This window comes from Peromyscus leucopus, chromosome 4 (genome assembly GCF_004664715.2).
Source record: "Peromyscus leucopus breed LL Stock chromosome 4, UCI_PerLeu_2.1, whole genome shotgun sequence".
Taxonomy (NCBI): Eukaryota; Metazoa; Chordata; class Mammalia; order Rodentia; family Cricetidae; genus Peromyscus; species Peromyscus leucopus.
The window spans coordinates 60744903-60770596 of NC_051066.1; the positions used below are offsets into that span (position 1 = coordinate 60744903).

A 25694-nucleotide genomic window follows, 5' to 3' on the forward strand; every position below is an offset into this window, starting at 1 on the left:
CTCCTGCCTTCTAGATATATGAGTAGAAATCAGAATGTCCAGACATAACTGACATAGTAATTAAGAACCTGGAAAATTAGAGAGGGACTGAGGATAATGGAATAACATATAAGAAAATTCATAAAGGTAATATGCAAAATGTAAGATTTATGCTCCCATAGAGAATATTTAGTTTCATTTAGGTCTTTGGCTAAATACATAAACACTGCTCTTGAAAGAAATCCTTATGATCTCTAAAGCAGTGTTCACAGTGTCTAGACTATTAGCTTACATTTCTGCTACTGTGCATCCTTGAACATGAATGTGCCCCATCACAAACCTGAGTTAAGACCGTGTAATAGGAATGGGTTCTAAAGTTTCCACCAGTTGCTAGCACTTTCTGCCATGAAGAGCTCGAGAAAGTGATTCTGAAGGTAGAAGAGGCATGATGCTGCTGGGTCCTCCTGGTGTCCAACGACTCCAGTGGGTAGCCTGTGTTTTCTCATTACTCACCAGTTTAGATGTGAATAGTTAGCAAATGCACCTCCTTTGTCTCCTGAACTTCCAAAGCACCACCCAGGTTCAGAAACAAAAGTGGCAGACTAGAAGCAATTGAATGAAATTGAGAAACAGAGGAATTTGTTACTTGTTTTCTGTTTTGTCCCAGCAAGCACTACATATATTTTATAACGAATTGTGTATAGAGAATATGTAAGATATACATCACTTTCACTTTAGTGTTTCCTGTATAAGATGTGTCAGTCCATAGTAAGTTGCAGATAATGCATGTTAATGTATCAATATCTATAACTGTACCTTTCTTGACAAATGTTAATTACTATGTTTTAATAGCAATGCCCACCCTAAGGCCCCTTATGTCAGGACAGAGTTACTTTCTGAGAGTAACTCCTTCTTCATTTAGCATATGACCTGATGAAAGGTTAGCTTCATAATCAAAATCGAACATACTTCAAAATGAAGAGAAGTTAATTTGACTTTTTGCCCCTAGACTGGAGGCAAGAAGGAAGAATGTCACCAGAAAGCAAAAGCCTACATCCCAGGTGAAAACTAGAACCAGAACAGGCATTTCTAGGGGAACACATGTCACAGAGTATATGCCACAGGTATAATGGGCACATGGGCTCTAGCCTCTCTCTTCCTTTGACCATCTAATAATCCAGAAATACTTACTAATGGCCAATGAACTCAGAGGCCAGGGGAAATGGGCTTAATGCAACACAGGAGAGCAGAAGGCAAGGCTAACGTGAAAGTAGGCAGTTAAGAGCATGAGTGCATCAGAAAAAGCTTGATTTCACCATCCAAGACTTCACATTCCTGCTGCCTGTATATGGTGACTTCTGCATAAGTGTCTAGCACGGTTCTGGGAGCTGAAGTCAGTGTGCAGATCCTGTTACCACTCACTCCACTCGGAGGTATCTTCCCAAGAATGAACAGTGGCAGCTCTTTACTTATCTCATTTTGTTAATCCTGATACCAGTCCCTGTCTACACAGATCCAACACAGCATGCCTTCGATCACATCAGCAATCCATGTTCCTAATACTCGAAAGAATGCTACTTTCAGAGTGGAGTACAATTTGAAATTTATCACTAAGCACTTTGTATTATACGTAGTGAAGTATTAAAATATACAAAACAATTTTCAATTTGGGAGTATTTTTATAAGGTACTTGTTTTTCCAGGACATAAATTGCAGACAATATTGGAGTGGATTCATTGTTTTTAGGATGATTTTAATGTTGACTACCATTTAATTATTTTATCATAAATCATACATAAAGTAAAGCAGACAGTTTCTGCTGAACGTTTGGAGTCCTTGACTGGCATCTAATTAAATTTCCAGAAGTGAGAAATGGAATATTTTTGTACCCCATGAAAAGATAAGTTTTCCTATGTTCAATTAACAAATTTATTCTAGACATAAGTAGACACTCACCTATTTAAATTCCAGACATTGATATCTACAATAAAAGAAAACATGTTTTGAAGTAGTTGCATAGAGTGATTTCTTTGGTCTAGATTATGATTAGTGACAGAAATTTAAGATAGGATAAAAAGACACTAACCTGGCTGGCTTCTGCTCATGTTCCAAAGGGACTTTAATAGCCAAATGCATTCTATCTTGATCCCGCCATCAAGAACAAGGTGAGTGGATTCCATCTAGAGGGCTTTTTGGTGGGTTTCATGGCATATGACCTCCCTTTCCTTTGTTGTTAGAAAACATTACTATCTAGTGTGACTGCTAAAGTACAAAGTGATGGCCCATGGTCCACTTTTCAAGTAAAATGTCTTACATAAATTTACTTTAAGATTCATACAGTAAACTCGGGGCTTGCTTAACGAACTGAAACATTACTGAAATGTCTTATTCCCACAATACTTTCCTGTGTAGCTTCTCACTGTATCAAGCAAATTAGTATTTACGAACCACATCATAACCTGTGATTTGTTTTTTTCTGTGATTTTTTGGGAGTAGGGGGATTGAATAACAAGTCATTTCTTTTTTCCTGTAAGTTGTAGTAAAGAGAAACATAATTTTATTACAATTTTTATAAAAATTTAAATAATACTGAAACATAAAAAATATGAACAAAACACCTGTATAATTCCCTCCCCCAATTAAATTACTATGGATGATTTGGTAAATGTTTTTCTCAAAATCATTTGTATATACAAATATATATTCATATACTACTCTTCATATTATTACTATTCTGAATAACTTGTGAATACATGCTTATATTTTATATAATTATATATCATTTTAAATATATGCATAGTAGTTCATCTGTACTACTAAACATCACAGAATCTAATATGTCTTTGACTTTAAGATGAACTATTTTATGTGCTACTAATAAGGAAAACCTGACTATATTGCATACTATCAGTGATAGGCTTCATCATGATTACAATCATGTTAAGATGTTAAAAATGTGTAGCCTAAAAATAGTAAAATATGCTAATTTTTATTACATGCCAAGATACCAAATTCATACATACATACATATAGAACCACATAAGTAAAAATGAAAATTATATATGTTATTCATCAGGCAAAGGACTGAGAGGCTATGCAATAAGTGATATATTTACTATAAATATAGTTTTATCAGGTTGTAAGCTCAGAAGTTTACTAGGCTAAAGTTCTACAGAGAAAACATTTTGTGTTGAGCTTATTATATGCTTTTGGACTCCTTCAGCAGATACTTACAGTCTTTCAATCATTTGCTCCAAGGTGAATTTTTTACAAGTTAAATAAAATTTATTGACAAATTGACAGGGATTTTTTTTTCTTCTGGATGCTATGATAATGGACAATTTTTACTGCTGCTCTGTTTTCATATGTTTAATGTTCATCACACATATTCTAATGCTCATCACACAATAAAAATAATTGACTAGAGGTAATTCAGTTCCCTAAGGTGGTAAATAGAATGCTGCAGACTGAAACTTGCTCTGGTTGGCATGGACAGGAAGGCCACCATCTCCTCTGATTGACAGAAAACACACATCCACTCACTAAAAAAGCAGTCATTGAACCAGCAGAAACTGATACGTCGTTCAACGTGGAAAAGAGGGCAAGGACTGCTGAGGAATTACTTTGAGGATTAGTTTTCTTTCCCTGTGTGTACTAGGCCACTCAGTAAAGGGCAAAATGTAGAGGCTGTGCAGCCAGGAAATTTGAGACTGAAAGGTCATAGGAACAGACTGTAGGAAATCTTTCCTGGACAGGGAAGCCTATACAGATTAAAAAGGAAAGAGAGAAACTAAGTAGGTATTTGTTTGCTTTTGTCTAGAGGTTGGCTAATCCATACTCAGAGTTCATTAAGGTATCTATACTCAAGAATTTTTCTTAACAATACAGAAAGCAAAAAGGCTTTAGACAATAACAATTATGAAATTTTTCATGAATATATTTTTTCAATTAAGTGTTTTTGTTAGGAAATATATGTTTGGAAAAAATATACTTACAGTCAGTACCCTCATACGAGGGTTAGTATTTTCATCTTAAATTACTGTGCTGAGGGGCTGGAGAGATGGCTCAGCAGTTAAGAGCACCTGCTGCTCTTACAGAGGACCCACATGGCCATTTATCTGTACTTCCAGTCCAGGAACTGATACTGGCTGCCTCTGGCAATGCAGACATGAGATGCACAGACATCTATGCATGCAAAACTCCCATACACATACAATAAAAATAAATAAACTTAAAAATGTTGCATTGAGAACCCTGTATAGGAAAGGCAATAGATCATGATTGCTGACACAAAACATGTGTATCATAGACCTTTGTCTGTGCAGCTAACCATTTATTGTCTTCGGCTTGTTGAATATGTAGGTTAGCTTTAATAGAAGAATGGGATTTTAACAATCAGAGAAACAATAGAATATGGGCGAGAGCACAAAAATCAGAATATTTCCAGTTTGTCTGGAGGAGTATTTTAGAAAGTCTAGACTCATTAAAGAACAGAACACAACAAACGGAATGGTAGAGTGTAAAACAGGAAAACCAGATTTAGAATATATACAAAGAACTATAACAACTGAGGAAATCCAGAAATGAGAAAGGTGGCCTTCCCCAGGGAAGACTTGGCAGCAAGCACATTTACCCTGTGAGCTGTGTCACTGGTGCCCACATTTTCAGTTTCAACTTATCCTGCCATACTGACTGTAAGAACTCATCACTGGTCGGTGCGCACGCCTTTAATCCCAGCACTCAGGAGGCAGAGCCAGGAGGATCTCTGTGAGTTCGAGACCAGCCTGGTCTACAGAGCAAGATCCAGGACAGGCACCAAAACTACACAGAGAAACCCTGTCTTGAAAAAAACAAAAATAAAAATAAAAAAGAACTCATCACTGAAGCCTTCTCCTACCTGGCAATTGCATCTCCAAAGAACAAAAGCACCCTCATATTTTCATTCTTCCATTTCCAAATTCTATTACAATCCCCATGAGCCAGATACACAAATTTACAAATTTCACCTAAACTAGAAAGCACACAAATCTATACCTTGTGTCATAAAGGTAGATAGACAGGTGTTTTAAGCCTCCAATGATCACAAATAAAATCCAGAGGCACAAAAGATGAAATTTTATTTCATTAAGTATGCTAGGACTTTACAAGCACTGTGTGTTAATTCAGATAACTGTAATGAATTAAGATTCTTCAATTCAAGGTTACAACTTTAGTTGTATTAAAACTGTAATAAAATATGCATTAACAATGTCTTTGAGCTACTTCTTTTATGTCTATATATCTTAGATGAATCTGGGTCAGCATCATCATCACCAACACCAGTCTTAAAATCAATATTCTTGTTAATGGCAACACAGGATGAAGAGTTTTACATGCTATTACAGTATTTTTAAACATTTTATGACATGCTGCATTCCACATGTAGCAAAGAAAGAACTGGATGCTGAGAGAAACCACATGCTTTTTTTCAAGGGTACAAAACAAGTCAGGAAATTACAGAACTGGAGTTAAACTCAGATTCCACTCATGAAACCAATGTTCTTGCCCACGATGAGACATCACTCTAAAGCTAAGTAGAAAATACTTCTAGACTTCCTGGGCAAATATTACAATAATTTTATCAGATAAAGTTTATGAAACTTCATTATTTCTAATCTCCAAATCCCTTCTTTCCATCAATCTCCAATCAAAACAATCTAAATGTGCCTCATGCACCATCACATGTATGAATCAGTGTTCATCAAGTCTGAACAGGAGGAAGGTACCTGACTGAAACAAAAACCTTAATAAGGGGGGCTGGAAACCAGCCTTGGGGGTAACAGTGGTGAGCCAAATAGCTCTCCAACATCTGAAGGCAGGAATCATTAGGTTGGCGTGTTCAACCTGGCCTCATTTTAGAAATCACAAAACACAGCCCAGGCCTTTGTCTCTGTGATCAGATGCATACCAGTGAGCAAGCTCCTGGCATTCACATCATTGAAAACCGGGAAGACGGGGCCCTGTGGTGTTGTGAAAGGGAGATTTGGGGGCTCTTTCATGGGTGCTTCTCACTTCATTTCTACAGAGATCACCCAATCTTTAAAGAGAAAAATGACACTCGAGAACTAAGACTTAGATCTTTCTAAACTAATTTTTATTCCTAGTCTATCTTTTTACTGTCAATACAAAATTCATATTCCAATATGGATTCTCTTACTGTTTTGAGAAAAAGAAATCTCAACAAATTAACAGTGCTAGTTAGTAGTTTGGTCTGTAGTAATCTGCAACTATTTTTTGTTGTAGCTTTATAATTGTCACACACTTAAATTTCTATTACTTTATTCAATACAAACGTCATTTAAGCTAATTTGGTTGACACAGTGAAATTGTCCATTTCATCTCTTATAAAAAGTATCTGTTGATGTTTGAGAAACATTTCTCTGGAGGGCTCTGCTGTCTGGGACAACCATTATCTTTGATTAGACTCAAAACTGTCTGTGAAGAGATTTGCCGGGTAGGTAGGGTGACAGCTGAGATCTTGGCAGAGGAAGTGCCACATTTTTGTTTCTTGCCAGCACTCCTGCCAGGAAGTAGAAGGCCTGATGTGAGCTCTGCTAAAGCTCTCTATTTATGGAAAGCCAACTTGCCAGGGTGTCAGCACAAGCTACCAGATTTACTATGTAGGAAGACGGAGGATGATATAGTCTATGCTTCTCAGTGAGAATACATTTGAAGGCCACCATACTTGCTTCAAATTGTATGTGCTTGCTGATGAAATGAGGTTTACAGCACTGTCCACAGCATTCATGATTTTGTGGGATATGCATTTAAATGTATAACTCTTTAGTTGATAAGGGGATAGTTTCTTCCCAGAAAATTTACATGATTGCAGTATTCCTCTACATGTAATCAATATCTTCCAAGACAACATAGAGTTGAAAATATTCTATTGTAGATCTCTGACATGAACACATCAGCGGTGACATTTAATTATTGAATAGCTTCTCTGTCAACATTATTTCTCTTCCAGAAGGCCAATGATAATATATATACATATATGTATAATTACATATTTATTTATTTATTTATTTATTTTCCACCAATTTTTATGTATGTGGAGTTTGGCACTAGGTCATAGATAGAGTCAGAAGAGAGTTTCAAGTGGCCACAAGGTCTTCTTTGTTATATCTAGTCATTCTCCCTGGACCTGGAGGCCGGCCTGAAGCAGTATGGCCCTGGATCGGTACTTAGGTGCTCCCTTTCTCATTCAGAGACCAAGTGCTGGAGATTGAGTTAGCAGTAGGCTTTTGAAGTCTAACCAAAGATGAGTTTTTTCAAAATATCATAAAGGTGATATAGTCCCAAGGCAACTGTTAAGAGATGATGTACAGAAGCAAAGTGGGCTATGAGCATTTGGAAAATAATTTATTGTTTTCCAAGAACTGTCAAGTCTATCCCAAAGACCCAGAACCAATATTAGTCTCCCTTTCCTAGTTGAGAAGTTTACCAGTTAGACGTAGTAAAAGACTATGCTAACCATGAATGTTAATATTAAAACTTTATTAATTATAAGTATAAAAAGATCAAGTATACCATCTAACTATTAAGTAAACCCAAAGATAACATGTATTAGGAAATACATAGAATGCTATCCAATCCTAAAAATAAAAAATGTGAGTACATGAATGTAGAAGACGTTCAAAAAGACTTGATAAGTATAATCAGCATTCTTCCAACCACCATTTGTTCCTTCTTTTGTAACTGTGGATCACAAAATTAATAAACAAAAAATGTAAATCATCTATCTTATGCTTAACATTGAGACAAATGCTGGAAGAGAGACAGGAGATAAATGATCACACACAAAACTGTATAACATAGTAACTCAAGCAAAGCAAACACATTAAGTGATAGCCATGTTAAATGATTCTGATTGGGTAACCAGAGGAAAGGCAGAGGAGGGAGACTCCAGTACAGTAGTGAATCCATAGACAAGAAGATGAGCAGGCCAGCGAATACCAGTTGGGGAAAAAATGCATAGAATATTCTGTGCAATGAACATAGATAACTTGTTCACTGAATAATTTCAGTAGACAGAAAGTCTTATATTTAAAAGCTAGTTTTTTAAAGTCTGGGATAGGTAAAAAGCTAACAGAAAATGTTGACAGATTATTCAAACTAAGTAATGAGGCTAAATTAAAACAAGCAAAGAATGTGTCATGTACACATTTCTACCTGTTACATACACAGAAGCTCTTCTTTAAAGAACATTTTAAAAGACATTAAGAAAAATGATTACTTTTATGAGATGAAGCACCTGAAATTCATCAAATATCTATATTTTAACATATCCTCAAATAATAAAATCATCATTTTTAAAAAGATAATTCTAACACGCATCCACTTCTATTGTTACCATAATATATTCATAAAATAATAATGAAAATAAGATTCTTACCCCAGTGGCTGGGCACTTTGGTAGACTGGGGGGTCAAAGTGGTATTTACAGTATTGAGATCAGGTGTGTAGTCACTAGTCTGTAACTCATTCACTGGGGAAAACACAACATACGCAATTACAGCCTGAAAACACAACAGAATTTCATATCTTTATACACAAGCAAAAGCAACTATTGACTTAAGAGCAGCAGACTCTGCAAGTTAGCCCCCCACTGTTCTAAATTAGCAAACAGGGAATCTTAAATACATGTGCAGGTTAAGATTTCCACTAGTAATTTTGCAGCTAGTGACCAAAATCCTGCAACAGTTAATGCATAAGGTTTCCTTTTCTTATTTTTATGAGTAATCATTAACCCTCATATTTTTTAAGAATAAGAGATTTCAGCAGTCCTACCATTTTGCTGAATGTATACTGCAGTACTCTGAGGGAAGAAAGTTAACTATTATATCTGAGAATATTATGAGATTTAGAGTAACTGTAGAGATGTGCTAATTATCTGTATGTATTTTTAAAACAATTGGGAATTTCTTTCAGACCTCCTACCTGTTTGTGCAGCTTAAACAGAATCTGGGTACATTCTCAAAGAGTCCTCATTTTAAATGACCTTTCTTAATAGACCCAAATGAGATGAGAAGTGAACTCACCTGGATCCTCACAGGTGCTCTTACACGCATCCAAAGTCTCGAAGTTGTTGAGGTTGCCTAGGCACCCGCCATACTTGAATTGTTCACACTGCTTTGACTGGTTGTTATAAAAATACCTAGTAATGAGACTGCGGCAGATTCCAGGGTCCTCTTCTAAGAAGCAGAAATCTGGCTTTTCTAGAAATGGCAAAAAAAAAAAAAAAAAAAAACATCAGAAAGAAATATTCTTCTTCTGTTATTATCATTTAATTATTTTAATGACATCTATAATTAAGTTATTTGGAAGATAAACTTAAAACCAATTTTAAAAGTTTAAAAGCTAAACCAGAAGATAATTGTTATCTCATTAAAAATAAATAGAATGACTTTATTAAAAACTGAACCATTATCTAACCATTTGGGTACTTGGAATAAGGAAGATGAAACTAAGTCTTGTATTTTTTTTATCTGGTATTGCAGTTCTAAATTTCTTATATTAGATTACAGGGAATTACTATCAACATTTTTATGAACCAATAAAATAAAGCATAGTGGGTTATTTGATATATGATGGCCTTGCTTCAGAAGTACAAATATTATGGTAAGTTTTACTTTAATAATTCTACTAAGTTCAATGCACTTATATCAAAGAGAGGTCTACTGAAGTGTTGAGAATCATTAGGGAAGGGGTACTGTATTAGTTCATTAAGAATGCTATAGAGGTTTTAAACATTGGAAAGGATCCTAGAGGTACGGAAGTTGCCTTGGCTATTCTTGGAGTTCCTGAATTCTTATGCTGGAATTGATATCTGTGCTCAGTATGGTGTCCTCCACTGTTGGGTCTCTCCGCCCTCCCCACCCTCTCTTTTCTTCTTCTTCCAAGCGTTGGACTGAACCAACAATGTAGAGGCAGAAAGGAAATACATGTTCAGGGATTAGAAGGGCCTTTGCAAAGTCTAATCCCCTTCCTTTGATCATGTTCCAAAACAGGCTGAACACAGCTGTCACAGAATTTGTGATATTGTGACCTACATTGCAATCTCTACGTGCATATTGTGAAGAGAATTGAGTTAGTTTTCAAACGTATTATGCTCTAACGTCTTACGGCACTTGAATATTTTGGACAAAGTTCCAGTTCCTCCATTTTCTCCTATAAATATATTTCTGTGGTAGCAAAATGAACTATGATACCTCCCATGTCTTAAAGCAACTTGTTTTTGTTTTTTTATGTATATATCAGGAAGTCAGTGCTCACAAGTGCTCTACTATCAAGAGTACGCATTCATGCACTTCAGATACAGAGCCCAGAGTCCCCTAAGTTGGAAGTGACCTGAAAGCCTCCTCCCTGAGGACTAGTTCTCATAGTACCAGAAGGCACCATTCAAGCTTCCAAAGGAATGAGGTGACCAACAGTCCTACCCAGCTATAACAACTATAAACAAAAATGACCAGAAGGACACAGAGTGCAGTAGTGGTACACATATCTTGACAGTAACCAACAACTCTATAATTGTACTTAAGACCCCACTAAACAAGACAGAAATCATGCCTGATTCCAGAAACCTAGCCAACTACCCAAGGATAATGAAGTCATGGATCTTAGAGAACCTAAAACCACCACTAAATCTGCATAATCCCTAACTACATTCTCAATATTCACAGATAAGTGTCATCCTCATCCTGCACCAAGAAAACAGGAGACAATTACAGAAACCCACACCTAATTGAAATGCAAATTTATGAAGATCAATCCAAACTGATACATCTATAACACAAATCCTGCACCTAAGGCTAAGGGATCATTGTGGAAGAGTGGGCAGAATGAATGCAAGATCCAAGGGAACGGAGAGTTTGCTGTAAAATTGTGGCTCCTAGAAAGTCAGAAACTATACGGATAAAGTCTCACCAACATGAGCTGAACAAGAACAACAACAACAGATATGCTAAACAGGAACGGGGGGTTGCGGGGAGGACTGTGAGTCCTCAACCCTACACAAAGAACTACAGGCAACTGAGGAAAGCTGAGAGTCTGAGATATAGTCCCCAGGAAAGAGCATAATAATTAGCTATCCAATGCCAAATGGTCAGCCCTGAAAAACATATGTGTGTGTATGTAAGTATATATGTATCCAGTAGATCTTTTGAATGTTCCCTCCTATGCGATGACTCTCCTCAGTCACCTCTCTACCACACAGTCTTGGGTAATGACAATGCCACTTTCTACTCTTAGATGACCCTTCTAAGACTCCATGACTGAGACCATGCTGTAAGCTGCATTCAGCATGATGCTCATCAAGTCCAGCCATGTTGTGGCAAGTAACAAGATTTCCTTCTTTTCCACAGCTGAATAGTTTCACACTGTGTGGAATATGACACATTTTCTTCATCCCTTTATTCACAGATTGAACTTCAGTTCATTCCATAATCTTGCAGTATAATAATTCAATGAATGGTATGTGCAACCTATTGATTTCCCTTCTCGTTGATATGTACTGACTAGTGGAGTTGATTACTATACTAAATGATAGTTCAATTTTTGATTTAAAATTTTGCTGAGGAGCATCCATATGGTTTTTCCTGATTGCTGTATGGATTTAACAGGAATGAAATGACAGCTCATTTGAGTTTGGATTTGTGTTTCTTTGATGGCTAGTGTTGTATAATCATTTCCTGTCACATTCCTGTCCTTTAGCGTGAGTGTCACTATGATATGTAATTGTGTCATATATATAAAATGGGAAAAACAGTTCTGTAAATTTTAATATTTTAAGGGGAAAAACACATACATTCAATTCTCACTTTGATTAATTTTAGGATATAACTTTTCATGAAATTTTAAGTAATCTTAAAAATATGCAAATTTGGGGGGCTGGAGAGATGGCTCAGAGGTTAAGAGCGTTGGCTGTTCTCCCAGAGGTTTTGAGTTCAATGCCCAGCAACCACATGGTGGCTCACAATCATCTATAATGTGTTCTAGCGCCCTCTTCTGGCCTGCAGTACAGGCATACATGCAGGCAGAATATTGTATACATAATAAATAAGTAAATAAATCTTTTAAAAATATATACAAATTTTATGCATAAAAAATTAATGAATGAGATACATTGCACATTAAAAGCAAAATTGTAATATAATTTATGCTAATGATCATTATTAATAAATACTATATGGAAGCTTTTTTTACCTGAGACCCCCACAAATTATATGAATTTATTTTAGGAGAAAATTGAGAATGCACACATGTGAAATAATTCTTAAACAAGAATTATTAAATTAAATTAATAAATTAAAACAAAAAAACAGGATTATAAATAAAGTAATTCTCTATATTCCTTAAAGTGTCATTCTTTTGGAATTGCATACAAACTTGTGTTGTAGAATATTATTTTAAGGTGTATTACTTTTGTTTATGTTTCATTTGTTTAACTCTGTGAAGCTGTGTTACTGTGCCTGTCTAAAACAGCTGATGGTCTAATAAAAAGCTGAACAGCCAATAGCAAGGCAGGAGAGAGAAATAGGCAGGGCTGGCAGGCAGAGAGGATAAATGGAAGGAGAAATCAGGAAGGAGAAAAAAAGAGCAAGAGAATAAGGAGAGGAGGATGCTAGGGGCCAGCCATACAGCCGCACAGCCAGCTATGGATTAAGAGTGAAAGTAAGATATGCAGAAGTAAGAAAAGGGAAAAAGTCCAGAGGCAAAAGGATAGCTGGGATAATTTAAGTTAAGAAAAGCTGGCAAGAAGCAAGCCAAGCTAAGGCCAGGCATTTACAATTAGGAATAAGCCTCATGGGTGATTTATATGGGAGCTGGGTGGCAGACCCCCACAAAAGAAGAAAAAAAAAATCAGCAACACAGTTGTGGTAAATGGTGCTCAGCTATAATTGAGTAAGAATATTGATGCAAGCCATGCAGCCTCTTTCATAAGCTGTAGGAGTATAATGCCAACTTTCATGCATGCCTACATCCCAAGAAATTGCTTAAGACTAATCTTTCTTTCTGAGAGAGTGGCCTGAATCTTCATTATCTTTTGATTTTCTTTTGATATCTTGTAATATTGTCATTATCATTAAACTTGGGAATTGAAATCAATTTCAATCCTGTTTCAATGCTAGGAAGCATATCGACTTCAATTTGATGGAATTTTTACTATGGAGTTATTGAAGCAACTAAACACTTTTAGCATTCATATGTTCAGAGCATTAATCTTTTTCATATTTAATATTTAAAGTGATTGTTTCTTGAATTTCAAGATACATTTTTACATTCTATTCTTACAATAAAAATTTTCTGGCATTTAACTTTTCTCTAATTCTATGTTTTAAAAGAACTCTTAATATTTTGATGATGCTATTTCCATTCACAAAAAATATCTTCTTTCACTTGTAGACAAAACTCATTTTATAAATGTACTGTTTTCTTGAATACTAACAATAACTATGACCTTACTTAAGTGGAGTACTGAACATTGTTACCAAGATAATTCACTATTTGAAGGGATATACTTTTAAAATTATGAATAATCACTTTTATTTGTTATACAAATTGTGATTGAGTTTATTTTATTCCTTTTGTTTGTTTTGTTCTTTCAAGACAGGGTCTCTCTATATAGTCCTGGCTGTCCTGGAACTCGCTCTGTAGACCAGGCTGGTGTAGACCAGGCTGGCCTCAACCTCAGAGAACCACCTGTCTCTGCCTCCCAAGTACTGGGATCAAAGGCATGTGCCATGACAACCCGGCTATTTTATGCATTTTTTTTGTTTTTGTTTTTTGGTTTTTTTTGTTTTGTTTTGTTTTTCAAGACATGGTTTTTCTGTGTAGCTTTGCGCCTTTCCTGGAACTTGCTTTGGAGACCAGGCTGGCCTCGAACTCACAGAGATCCGCCTGCCTCTGCCTCCCAAGTGCTGGGATTAAAGGCGTGCGCCACCACCACCCGGCTTATTTTATGCATTTTTAAATTGAGTTCTGGTAAGTGATACCTGAAGATTTCCAATTAGTGAAAGATATTTTCAACTGTTTCCCAGATAGGTGAGAATTAAAACTGTATAAAATTTAAGTGCACCTTGGATTTTGCATCTTTGCTTCCTTTAAATGACTTTATCTGATCAGTATTTTGAGTTAAACAGCTTGATTTTTTTGGATATTTTCCTATTTAATGCAAATATCATAAGTGGTAATTGGGTTAAATCCATTTTAGGCCTTTATTTAAAGCAGGTTGAACCTGGTGATTGGCACATCTTTGGACTACATAGTAATATGGATGGCAAAATGGGGGGGGGGGATGGAGCTTGTTTCTCTTAACCCAATGATACTATTATTATAACAAGTCCTTTAAAAGAGTTAGATCTAGTAAAAAACCTTTCTTCAAAAAAAAAATGTATGCACACTAATGATGAAGGCAATTACCGTTAACTATCTCTGCTCACTTTTGCACACTGGTGACAACTGAAGAACACACACCCATGCAACGATATGTACTAAAGTCACACAGTGCTGAGATTAGCAATGGATTGGAGAACTAAAATGAGACAGTCAAGAGCTACATCCTTATCTGCATGTTGTTAAAACAGCCTGTGTGGCTCTGGATCAACCTTCCTGATGCTGCGACCCTTTAATACAGCTCCGCATGGTATGGTGACCCCCAACCATAAAATCATTTTGTTGCTACTTCATAACTGTAACTTTGCTTGCTACTGTTATGAATCGTAATGTAAATATCTGATAAGCAGGATGTCTGATATGCCACCCCTGTGAAAGAGTTGTTTGACCTCCCTGAAGGGAGTCACGACCCACAGATTGAAAACAAACGCTCTGGAGAGCTGTGTACAAAACTCATGGTCCGTGGAGCCTCCCTACTGCCCAGTGTCTGGAATGTCTAAGTTTCCACTGTATCCACTTAAGGAAACATTATCTCTGATGTCATGTAGATTCAAAGTTGACCCGCAAAAGAGGTATATAAACTGAATATCCGGCTGTCTTAGATAAATGCTACTAATTTTCACATAAGTGAAAGTTCACCTGCTCCGGATGGTGTCTTTACAGTCTTCTTTTTATAACCTGTAAAAGAAAGTATGTGAATTAACGGCTATCATTTATAATGTAATATTATGCACTTAAACTAGAACAGTTACATAATCCCATTAATATTATCCTCATACAGAAGTTTTAGTGACTCAAGTTTACTTTTATTTATAGATGATTATAGCCAGTCATTTTTGTTTGTTTATTATTATTATTTGTGGTGGTGGTGGTGTATATCAAATACAGGGCCTTATAAATGCTATGTAAAAAAATCTACCACTGAATTGAACCTCCAGCTCCTACTTCCTTTTTTTGAAAATTATTTTGACATATGAAAAAGTAGACTTATACATAGTAATAGGGTGTTATGTCATGTTTCACTACACATATATGTTGAGTAATGTTTAGGTGAGGCTAAATGTATCTACCCCCTCAAATATCTATATATATCAATTTTTTGTTTGTTTTTTCATGACATGGTTTCTCTCTGTAGCTTTGGAGCCTGTCCTGGAACTTGCTCTGTAGCCCAGGCTGGCCTCGAACTCACAGAAGTTCACCTGGCTCTGCCTCCTGAGTGCTGGGATTAAAGGCATGCGCTGCCGCTGCCGCTGCTACCACCACCACCATTGGGCTATATCAATTCTTTTTGTTGAAACCTTTTAAAACTCCATGCAGCTTTTGGAATGTGTAATATCTTGTTGCCTGTAGCTCCCCAACTATGCATTAGTACCATGTAAAATGACCAATGATGATAAAATTTGTGAACCTTGTTAAAATGTTATAAAATTATGATGTGACTACAAAGTAATAATATCCAGTAAAGTTTAATAACACATTATCATGTGCTTTATAGTCCTACAGCAGTAAAAATCAACACCAAAGCTGGGTTAGGTAAAGTGTATATGGCAAGGATGAAATTTTGATTTTTTTTTTTTTTTGCAGTATTAAAATTCCAATAAGAATGAGTCCTTTCTAGGTCAGGCTTAGACTTAGAAGTGCTAAGCTGACTCATGTGGTAGAAATTTGTATGCATTAATATACTTATCTTAGGAGCCTAACACTCAGCTCCCTGATCATTATCTTCCGAGAAGAGTGCTGGGAGAGCATTGTTTTTAGGGGTGCAGCCAAGTCTATAGAAAAACAATTCCTGCCAACCCAACTCCCACATAAGTTAACTGCACTCATTTCATTGAACCTATGAAGTTCTGCAGTCGACTTCAGGGTTCCTTCCCTTTTCACTGTAGGGGAGATTCTAAGATCATAAACGAGGCGTCATAATTTTATGATAGTTGACACGAAGAAATCAAAAACAATGGTTGACTAGGAAATCTAGAAATGTAAACAATGGGATTTCTTGGGAAACAGCACTGTTTTTCTAAAATTACTAACCCTGCATTTAGGCCCAGTAACCCGACAGGCTTCCTGGAAACCTACCTTTTATGCATGTTGCCTTACACTTTTCCAAGGTGTCAAATCGGTTTTTGTTTCCTAGGCATCCCCCGTATATAAATTCTTCACATTGTTGAGTATCCATATTGAAAAAATAACTCCGAATCATGGCTTTGCACGGCCCATCATCCATCTTCATGGCACAAAACGTGTGCTTTGGTTTCATCGGTGGCAGCTCGGAAACTACATGGTAAGAATAAAAATACCACATGTGTAATTCTCTACCAGCACTGTGATAATGCCCTTGCTGTCATTTTGTCAGATGTATGACTTCCACTCTCAATTTTTTAAATAAGAAAACTGAAACAGAAAAGATAAATTATTATGAGTTCAGTGAAAGGAACGACCTGAGAGTGCATATGTATTCCATGTCTTTGATAATTTATTAATGATCCTTAAAGAAGGTGCTAGAGGCTTTAAATGACATAAACTAATTAGTCCTCTAGAGGGCAGCAGTGCTCTGTTAAACTAAAAGCTATCCATCCACTACTGAACTATAAAATTATTTTCAATACTAGGACATGAATGGACATCACTTCAATGTTTTCATATAAAAATATTTTAAAACAAAGTACAAATTTGTAGATAGATGATAATCTAGTAATAAATCCATTTTTTTAATTCCTTGCAATTTTAAAATGTGAACTTTTGGAAAATATTCATATAAATTTGATGTAGGTTACTTTCCAATATCTTCTTCCCTTTGTATTTTATTATTACAGTTATCTATATTAAACGAATGTCGCTTTCTAGCCATATCTTAATAATGTTAACATTCTAACAAAGAAATTGGAATGTTGTCGTTTATTTATCTATTTATTTGTCTACTTGTTTATTTGTGTGCATACATACGTGCAGATCTGCTCGTGTGGAGAGGTGCACATGCACCCTGACTGTCTTTCTTCAACTACTATCTATCTCTCACTAGCCAGGCACTCAAAAGGTAGGCTAGGCTGGCCGGCTTGCTCTCTGCACAGTGGGTTCCAGGAATCTGCCTTACTCCTGCTTCCCACTACTGGGCTTATAAACACGCACCATCAAGACCCAGCATTTTTTACATAGATTCTGGGATGAAACTCAGGTCCTGGTCTTGCTAGACAAGCACATTACAATCTCCCCAGCCCAGCCATTTATAGGACTAATAAAATTACAGTTGGAAAGCTGTGGTGGTTGGGGGTTAATCATCAACTTGCAGAATCAAGAGTCACCTGAGAGATGGCTTCTAAGCAGGTCTGAGGTATGGTTAGATTAGATCAGATCTATACTGATTAGATTAACTGACTGGAAGAACCTATCCACTGTCGTTGGCTCCCACTCTCTGAGCTGGGAACTAGGCAGTGTAAGGGAAAAGTGAGCTGGGCCCAGACTTTGTCTTTCTGCTCCCTAACTGATTTATATCAAATCTCGTGTGTGTGTGTGTGTGTGTGTGTGTGTGTGTGTGTGTGTGTGTGTGTGTGTCTCCAAAACAACAGAGCCCAAATTCAGCCTGCCATTTGATAATTTTGCCACCAGAGGGTGAGTGTACCACAGAAGAGTTGTTTTGTTTTTTTTCAAAGCTGTTTGTTGTTACACTGATAACAGAATTTTTTCTGACTAGTTACAATTTCCTAGAACTTTGTTATAAAATTATCTGATGATCACAACTTTATGATGTGGGTGTTATCTTCATCTTACAACAACAACAAAAAAAATCGCAGAAATTAACTAAAAGTTGCTCCTGTTTATACCAGCTCATGATAGAACTGCCCTTCAAATGCAGTTATAGCAGTTATATTACACAATCTTTATAAGAATAATATTGTCATCACTCAATATGGCATTTGGGTTGAACAATTAGATTTAATAATGTAATTTCCACTCAATAGTATTCTAAGAATTCACTTTATAAAGTTGGAAATCGGGCTGAAGAGATGGCTCAGTGGTTAAGGACACTGGCTGTTCTTCCAGAGGACCGGGGTTCAATTCCCAGCACCCACATGGCAGCTCACAACTGTCTGTAACTCCAGCTCCAGTGGATCTGACACAGTCACACAGATACACATACAGGCAAAATACCAATGCATATGAAATAAATTTAAAAAAAAATAAAGTTGGAAATCATTTTCCTATGAAAATCTTGTACTGAATCTTAGTTCCCTTCCCTGTGTCTTTGGATGTCAAAAAAAAGTCTCAGTAGACCATAGGGTGCTCAAGGTCATGGGGTGCCCTGACTGCTAGGATATCACTCTTCTGGAGATTGTTCGTGAATCTATGGTCTGCAGGTAACTTACTATCTAAGGGTCCACTTTGCTGTGTGCCTCTGGGTATTGTAAAATTAATTAAAAACCAAGCAGAAACAAAGCAAACCTAGATAAGACTATGCAACTCATTGATCAAAAGAACTTCAAGTCTACAATAAAATCAAACCGTAGCTGGGTGCAGAACCCCTGCCTGCAATCCTAGCCCTCTGAGGCAGGAGCAAAAGCTCGTGAGTCCATCCGGACTATGTAGTGAGAGCCCTCTACAAAGCTGAGAGAATTTAAGATTTCCTCTGAGCCACCATTATTCCCTCCCATCAACTACAGTTTCAGGCTCAGAAGATGTATTTACCCGACCTTCGTTAAATGGGAAGACACTGAACAAATTCACTGGAGATGAGGATGTATACATGGAACTCTGTATATATGTCAGAAATAAGATATAATTTGGAGTATCAAGTTGTTCATATTTTCCATTACCAGTAACTTGAGCTCTATCAATTGTTTTGTACAAAATGTTACTTTGGTGTAAATATATAAATCTCTATGATGCCTGCTCCAGTTTTTTTTCTTTTTGCACTTATTGATATTTTCATTTTTGACAGAGTTGATGGAGTTGAAACTCACTTCCACACTAGTTCCTTTGATGTCCAGCTCAACCAGATTCCTACATCAGTTTCCTCTGAGACATTCTTATTTGGAAAATACTGGTAAGGAGAGGACGACTAAGGCTCATATCACGGTTCTTTTTCCTTTTCGTACTTTTCCTGGCTCAAATATAAAACTTTTGGGAAGAATCCCCCTCAGCTCTTTACTTCTTACAATATTCCAGAGCTTGTTCTGGTGTTACTGTCTTACACAAAATGTCTCTCTTGCCGGGCGGTGGTGGCTCACGCCTTTAACCCCAGCACTCAGGAGGCAGAGGCAGGTGGATCTCTGTGAGTTCAAGGCCAGCCTGATCTACACAGTGAGTTCCAGGACAGCCAGGGCTACACAGAGAAACACTGTCTCAGGGGAAAAAAAAATGTCTCTCTTGCTGCAGTGACTTGATTTTGGATGGTCTAAAAATAAACCCACTTAATACAAGAACTGTCTTAAGGAAAATACTACTTTGTTATAAACAAAAAAAAAATTCTAAGGGGGCTGGAATGATGGCTCAGCAGTTAAGAGTACTTGCTGTTCTTCCAGAGGATGAGGGTTCAATTCCCAGCACACCCATGGTGGCTTACAACTGTCTATAACTCCAGTTCCAAAAGATCTAATGCTGTCTTCTGGTGTTTGAGGACACTGCATACACATGGTACACAGGCACACAAGCAGGCAAAATGCACATGCACACAAAATAATAAAAAATAAATAAATAATTCTAGTATAATGAAAAATATGAATTTTACACTAAACTGAGAGTCTTGATTAACTAAAAGAAAAAAAAACAGATCAACTTTGCAGTACTTTACCTGTGGTTTCTGCATGTCCATCAGCTTCCTCAGGCAGAGCAGTAAGCAGCTCGGGGACAACACTAACCAACAGACACACAGATGCCCAAAGGGCATGTTCTTTCTTCATTATGTAAGCCATTTCTGAAATACAGAACACAAACATGCTTCCTAAGTAAACAGTGAGGATGTGTCTATAGGCTAGTAGGAACCTTGCAAATGTCCAAGTGAACTTAATACATCACAAGTAATCCATATTCACATGGTGTTGTCAACACATTCCAAAGTTTGCCTTTAAAATGTGTACTTGAAACATATAAAGGTACAATCACATCTGTACAGTGTACATTTGCAAATATTCAACAGGAGGCCATCGTTTAGTCTTGAAAATACAAAGGCAACTAATGATTGATGCCTAAGCGCTATTTAGTATGGATTGGTACTATCTCTCAGGTTGTAATCTAGATTTCAACATAGGTTGGGGAGGACACAGCAGAATAATGGGGCGGTGTTTTAAATGCAACCTAAAATGAATTGACAAAAACATGGTTTCAGTCTGAACAGGTTGCACTGGCCGTGACACTCAGCTACTTTTCTTTCTTAGTCAGAGCTAATTGTGTTTTAATTTTCCCAGCCATTTTTTTTTGCTAACATTCTTAAACAACTTCCCATTTTTTTTATTACTCTTTCCCTCTTCCTCTCCTTGTTTCTTGTGGTATGTGTTTTATAACGCATTTCCTAACCAGGTTTTCCGTGAGATAAGCACACGGTAACTGCGCACAGTACCAGTATCTCTCATCCTAGCCACTCCCTGTCTTGAACTCCTCAGTTCACCTTTCCCCAGTTTAGGGAGAAGTAAGTGATGAGCCAACGCTTTTGCTCCCTGAAGGAAATGAGTTCCTGCAGGAAGTGTGGCATTTCCTGTTCCAAACTGATTGAAAGATCTAGATCTAAAAAGGAAAAGAAGTTGAAAAACACGTAGCTTTAAAAAAAAAAAAAAAATGACTTCCCCTGTGCAGTCAAGGGGAAAGGAAACAATGATCATGGGACTTTGATGCTTCAGAGAGTTAAGAGCAAACGCACGCCCCACAGCTACACCTTTGAACACCAGTGTTCACTGTATACGTAATTGTCTTAATCAATTTTTACTTCTATAACAGAATGCCTAAGACTGCGTAATTTTTAAGGTATAAGGATTTCTGTCATAATTCTGAGTCCCCAAAGTGCCAATCAGGATACTGGCAAGTAGAAAAAAATAAATAAAAGTACATGGATAGCCTTCTAATACATTAATAGTAAAGTAGTAAGTGCCGTTTTACTTTCAGCATCATTAAATCACTGACAAACTATGTAACCTTGTTTCTCATGACACATTGAAAGTGCCAGAACATATCTGAATTTTAGTCAGCAGCATTAGATATTTGTAACTCATATAACATTATACAGACTGAGTAGGTTGGTTGTATTGAGGGTTTTATGTGTACATACATGTACATTTATGCATGTAACAATTAATGAAAAAAAGAAATCAGGACTTCGAAAGAGTCAAGGGGGCACCAGTGGATGGAAGGTTTTGAAGGAAGAAAGGGGAACGGGAAAATGATGTAATTACACAATTACTCAAAAAGTAAAAGTAATTAAAAATATATAACATATAAAAACAAACTACAAAAAAAATTGGTTATCTGTTACATTAGGTGACCAATCTTCCCTCTGCAAGTTTTCAGACCCTTATATATATTTGTACTCAGTGTTGTGGGAGGTTTTGGAGTTTTGCTTGTTTGTGTGTTGGTGTTGAGACAGGGTCTCACTATGTAACCCTGAATGGCCTGGAACTCAATATGTAACAGAGATCTTTCTGCCTCTGTACCTGAGTGCTGGGCTTAAAGGCATGCACCACCATGCCCAGTCTCAATGGAACTTTTGAAGCAGTATTAATTTTAACTATTATCAACTTATTTACTACTCTGATTCTAAAGTCTGCTATAAACAGTGATCGTGTATTTCATTTCCAACATAGTCTGGCCATGCTAACAATACTAGTAAATCAGTTTCAGTATTTTCCAGTGAATCTTCGCCCACTCCCTGGTCCTCGACCACTGCCTACTGTTCTACAGCCCCACCCCCATCAAACAGTGAGCCAGTGGTAGTCTGCACCTGATTACAAGTGGAGGATGTCATCCATTCAGCAACATTTTTTAACTATTTATTTGTTTTTATTTATATGCATTGGTGTTTTGTCTGCACGTATGTCTGTGTGAGGACATTGGATCCTCTGGAACTAAAGTTACAGACAGTTGTGAGCTGCCATGTGGATGCTGGGACTTAAGTTCCAGTCCTCTGGGAGAACAGCAGTGCTGTTAATTGCTGAGCCATCTCTCCAGCCCCCAGAAATATTTTTAATGACCTAATGTTGACCAATGTTCCTCACTGTGACCTCAACTTCAACCAGCTGCTCAACATCACCCTGATCTCAAGTTCAGCGTTATTTAGTTTTGTTGTAACAGATGTTGACAAAAATATCTCACTGAAGCCATAGCTATATTTACTATTATACGTATTGAAAATTATGACAGAAATACATGAAAACACTCTTATAGAAAAAATGCAAGTAGAACCCTAACCTCTTCCTTCCTCATCCCATTGACTCTTCCTCTCCAGAAATAAACTACCATTGGAACAAATCAGTGTGTTTTCATCTAGAACTTGTATATGCTGTTACATGTGCATATACTTTATGCTCTGCATATGTAAACATGATGATATGTATTGTTTATGAATTTTTAAATGTTATGTTTCATTGAAGAAACTTTCTTTCAAAATGTTATTTGAGAGCTACTCAGGAATCAACACCAAACCAACCTCCCTGGTTGTAATACAGAATAAGGAATTCTGAAAACATAGGGGGATTGAAATTCTTTTGAGTGTTCATATTCCTCCCAACTGTATTGATTTCACCATACAGCAGAGTTAAATGAGGAGGGAGACCTGCAGGTGTCTCAGTTATTATACAGGGGTGTGTATTTAATCTAGTAAAAATATACATAAATTCAAAACCTAAATTGGTTAAAAATATACCCATCTTTCTCAGAACAAAAGATTAACTATTAAGATGGCAATATTCCTCAATGTAATCTACATATTCCATGTAACTTCTATGCAATCCCCAGAAAGATTTTGTTTTGTCAAAACTGACAGGGAAATCCTAAAATTCATGTGGAGACTCTAGCTATTTACCACAGCTAAGGCAATCACACTAAAGAGCAAGGTTGGAAGCCTCACACTTTGTGATACATGTGGGTGCCTTTGTCATATGAGCAGATAAAGAAACGATAGCTCGTATGCATAATGGAGTTTTATCCATCCACAAAGGAGAATGAAATCAAGGCAGTCCCAAGAAAATGAATACAAGGGAAAACCATCATGTTAAGTATACTAAGCCAAATGAATGAAGAGAAAATAATGCAATCTGAAAGCAGAAGGATTAATGAACAAGGGAAATCCTTGTCAGAGAAGCTTCTTTGTGCAGTAGATGATGATTGATAGAGGCACCCATACCGGGTAAGGATAATAAGAGGCTGTAAAGTACTTAGCTCTAAATGAGATAGCTGTATCATGACCCTTCCTCACAAGACTAAGGGATCAGCATGGAAGTGGGAGGGGAGTTTTCAGGGACACTAATACATTATTCATGAAAAGGCGTAATACAACTAGTAGACATGCATTGGTCCAGTTCAACTTTCTACAGTGCACGCATTACTTTGTCATCTGTAAATTATCTAGAAAATCTCATGCATCAATTTTGCACATGAGCCGGGCATGGCGGTGCAAGCCTTTAATCCCAGCACTCAGGAGGCAGAGGCAGGTGGATCTCTGTGAGTTTGAGGCCAGTCGGGTCTACAAAGTTCCAGGACAGCCAGGACTGTTACACAGAGAAACCTTGACTCAAAAAAAAAGGCGGGGGGTGGGGGGGTGGGGGGGTGGGGGGAGGTGGGTTGCACATGTATTATAAGTTTGCTGCTAGTAAATTTGAGTTTCCTAGTGCGTATTTTCTTTATTTTTCACACATTATTGAGCTTTTAAAACGTTTTATGGGCTAGATGGACATAATGGAACATGTTTTTAATTCCAGCACTCAGGAAGCAGAAGCAGGCAGATCTCTATAGCCAGCCTGGTCTACAAAGTGAGTTCCAGAATAGCCAGAGTTACATAGTAAGACCCTGCTCAAATAAACAAGTTTTATGGTGAATATATAAGCTAGTGAGTACTTTCCTATATCTAAAAGGACAGAAATTTTACTTTGGCTGATTATTTATGGTCTACCAATGAAAGGCATGAGAGACAAACCTAACCACCAGAGAAGTGGGAACTGTCTAAAAAGAAATCTTCTGCATTCATGCAATTTTCTCTCAACAGCAGCAGCTAATGCTGTTTCCTCTTCATGGTCCTTGCTTCTACCCACACAATTTGGCTGAGCCCAAGGGTCATGCCCACAAAACCACGGCAGTCTGTTTTCTTAAGCCACATGGCTTTTGACTTGCTGTGTCTCGATTTGGGTGAGCTAGCAGCACACTAATGCCAAGGAAAACGAGGAAAGGAAAAAACAGTATAAAACTACACTGTGTGGAGAGAGAAGTTATATAGCTAGTCTCATAGTTGTTTCATTTTTTTTCTATATTTTCAGGGTTTGGGGAATTTTGTTTTTGTTTTCTGTTGTTGCTGCTGCTGTTGTTGGAGACAGACTTCCCTGACCAGTCTTTTCCATGTTTTGAAATTAACTTCATGTAAACAGTATTCTCAACTGAAAATTCTAAAGCATGCATAGTAACTAGATAGCTGGAAATGAATTGTTGTTAAAAGTATTTTTTCATGGGACTGTCAAGTCACATTCCCTAGTGGAGGAACGGCTCGGTCTCAGGAAGAAGCCTGCAAGCCAGATTTGTACTCTCAGGAAGAGAGTATTTTCTGAAAAAATACATTGTGGGAATGCAAATGTGTGGGTGATTCTCCAGGGGAGAGCATTGCTGAGAAGCGGCACGTTTACCACACACCACAGACTAGTGAGGCCACACAGGGCCTCATTTATCTCCTTGCTAACTTCCCTGGGAGCCACATTCCTAGTGCACAAGGTCATTGCTGTAAGCAAGATGTGAGCATCAGGCTCACCTATGACATAAAATTTAAATTAAGCTAAGATAGGACTCTGGTTATAAGATATAGATAAACATTAATTTCAAAAAATAATATTAGAATCACAAAGATATATAACTGTAAAACATTGTACAATTTTGTAATAATTTAATGTTTTCGGAGAGATTGCCGACCTGTATCTTGACAATAAAGCCGTGCAACTAACAAGGCAGGCGCGCTGAACTGACATTTGCTGTACATCATTTACTTCCCCATATCAATGCCTAGATGACTAGGAAGTGACGGAAGCAGAAGGGATCTTGAATTACATTTGCCTGCAGCACTCTTAAAAGAACTAATATGTACAGAACAGGCACCAAATTTT

At 37.1% G+C, this 25694-nt stretch overlaps 1 protein-coding gene across 5 annotated transcripts in view; it reads right to left on the minus strand.

Annotated features, from left to right (window-relative positions):
- Positions 1-25694, minus strand: part of Tfpi (tissue factor pathway inhibitor) — a 39193-nt gene that overhangs the window by 2785 nt on the left and 10714 nt on the right. For 3 of the 5 annotated variants that reach the window (XM_028881745.2, XM_028881746.2, XM_037204916.1), the window contains 5 exons: positions 20201-20323; positions 16492-16689; positions 15055-15093; positions 9063-9239; positions 8417-8509 (listed from right to left, as the gene is read on the minus strand). In XM_028881745.2, coding sequence (XP_028737578.1) covers positions 8417-8509; positions 9063-9239; positions 15055-15093; positions 16492-16689; positions 20201-20321 — 628 coding nt within the window. In that variant the 5' untranslated portion in view covers positions 20322-20323. The other 2 variants (XM_037204918.1, XM_037204917.1) reach the window with 2 other exon arrangements.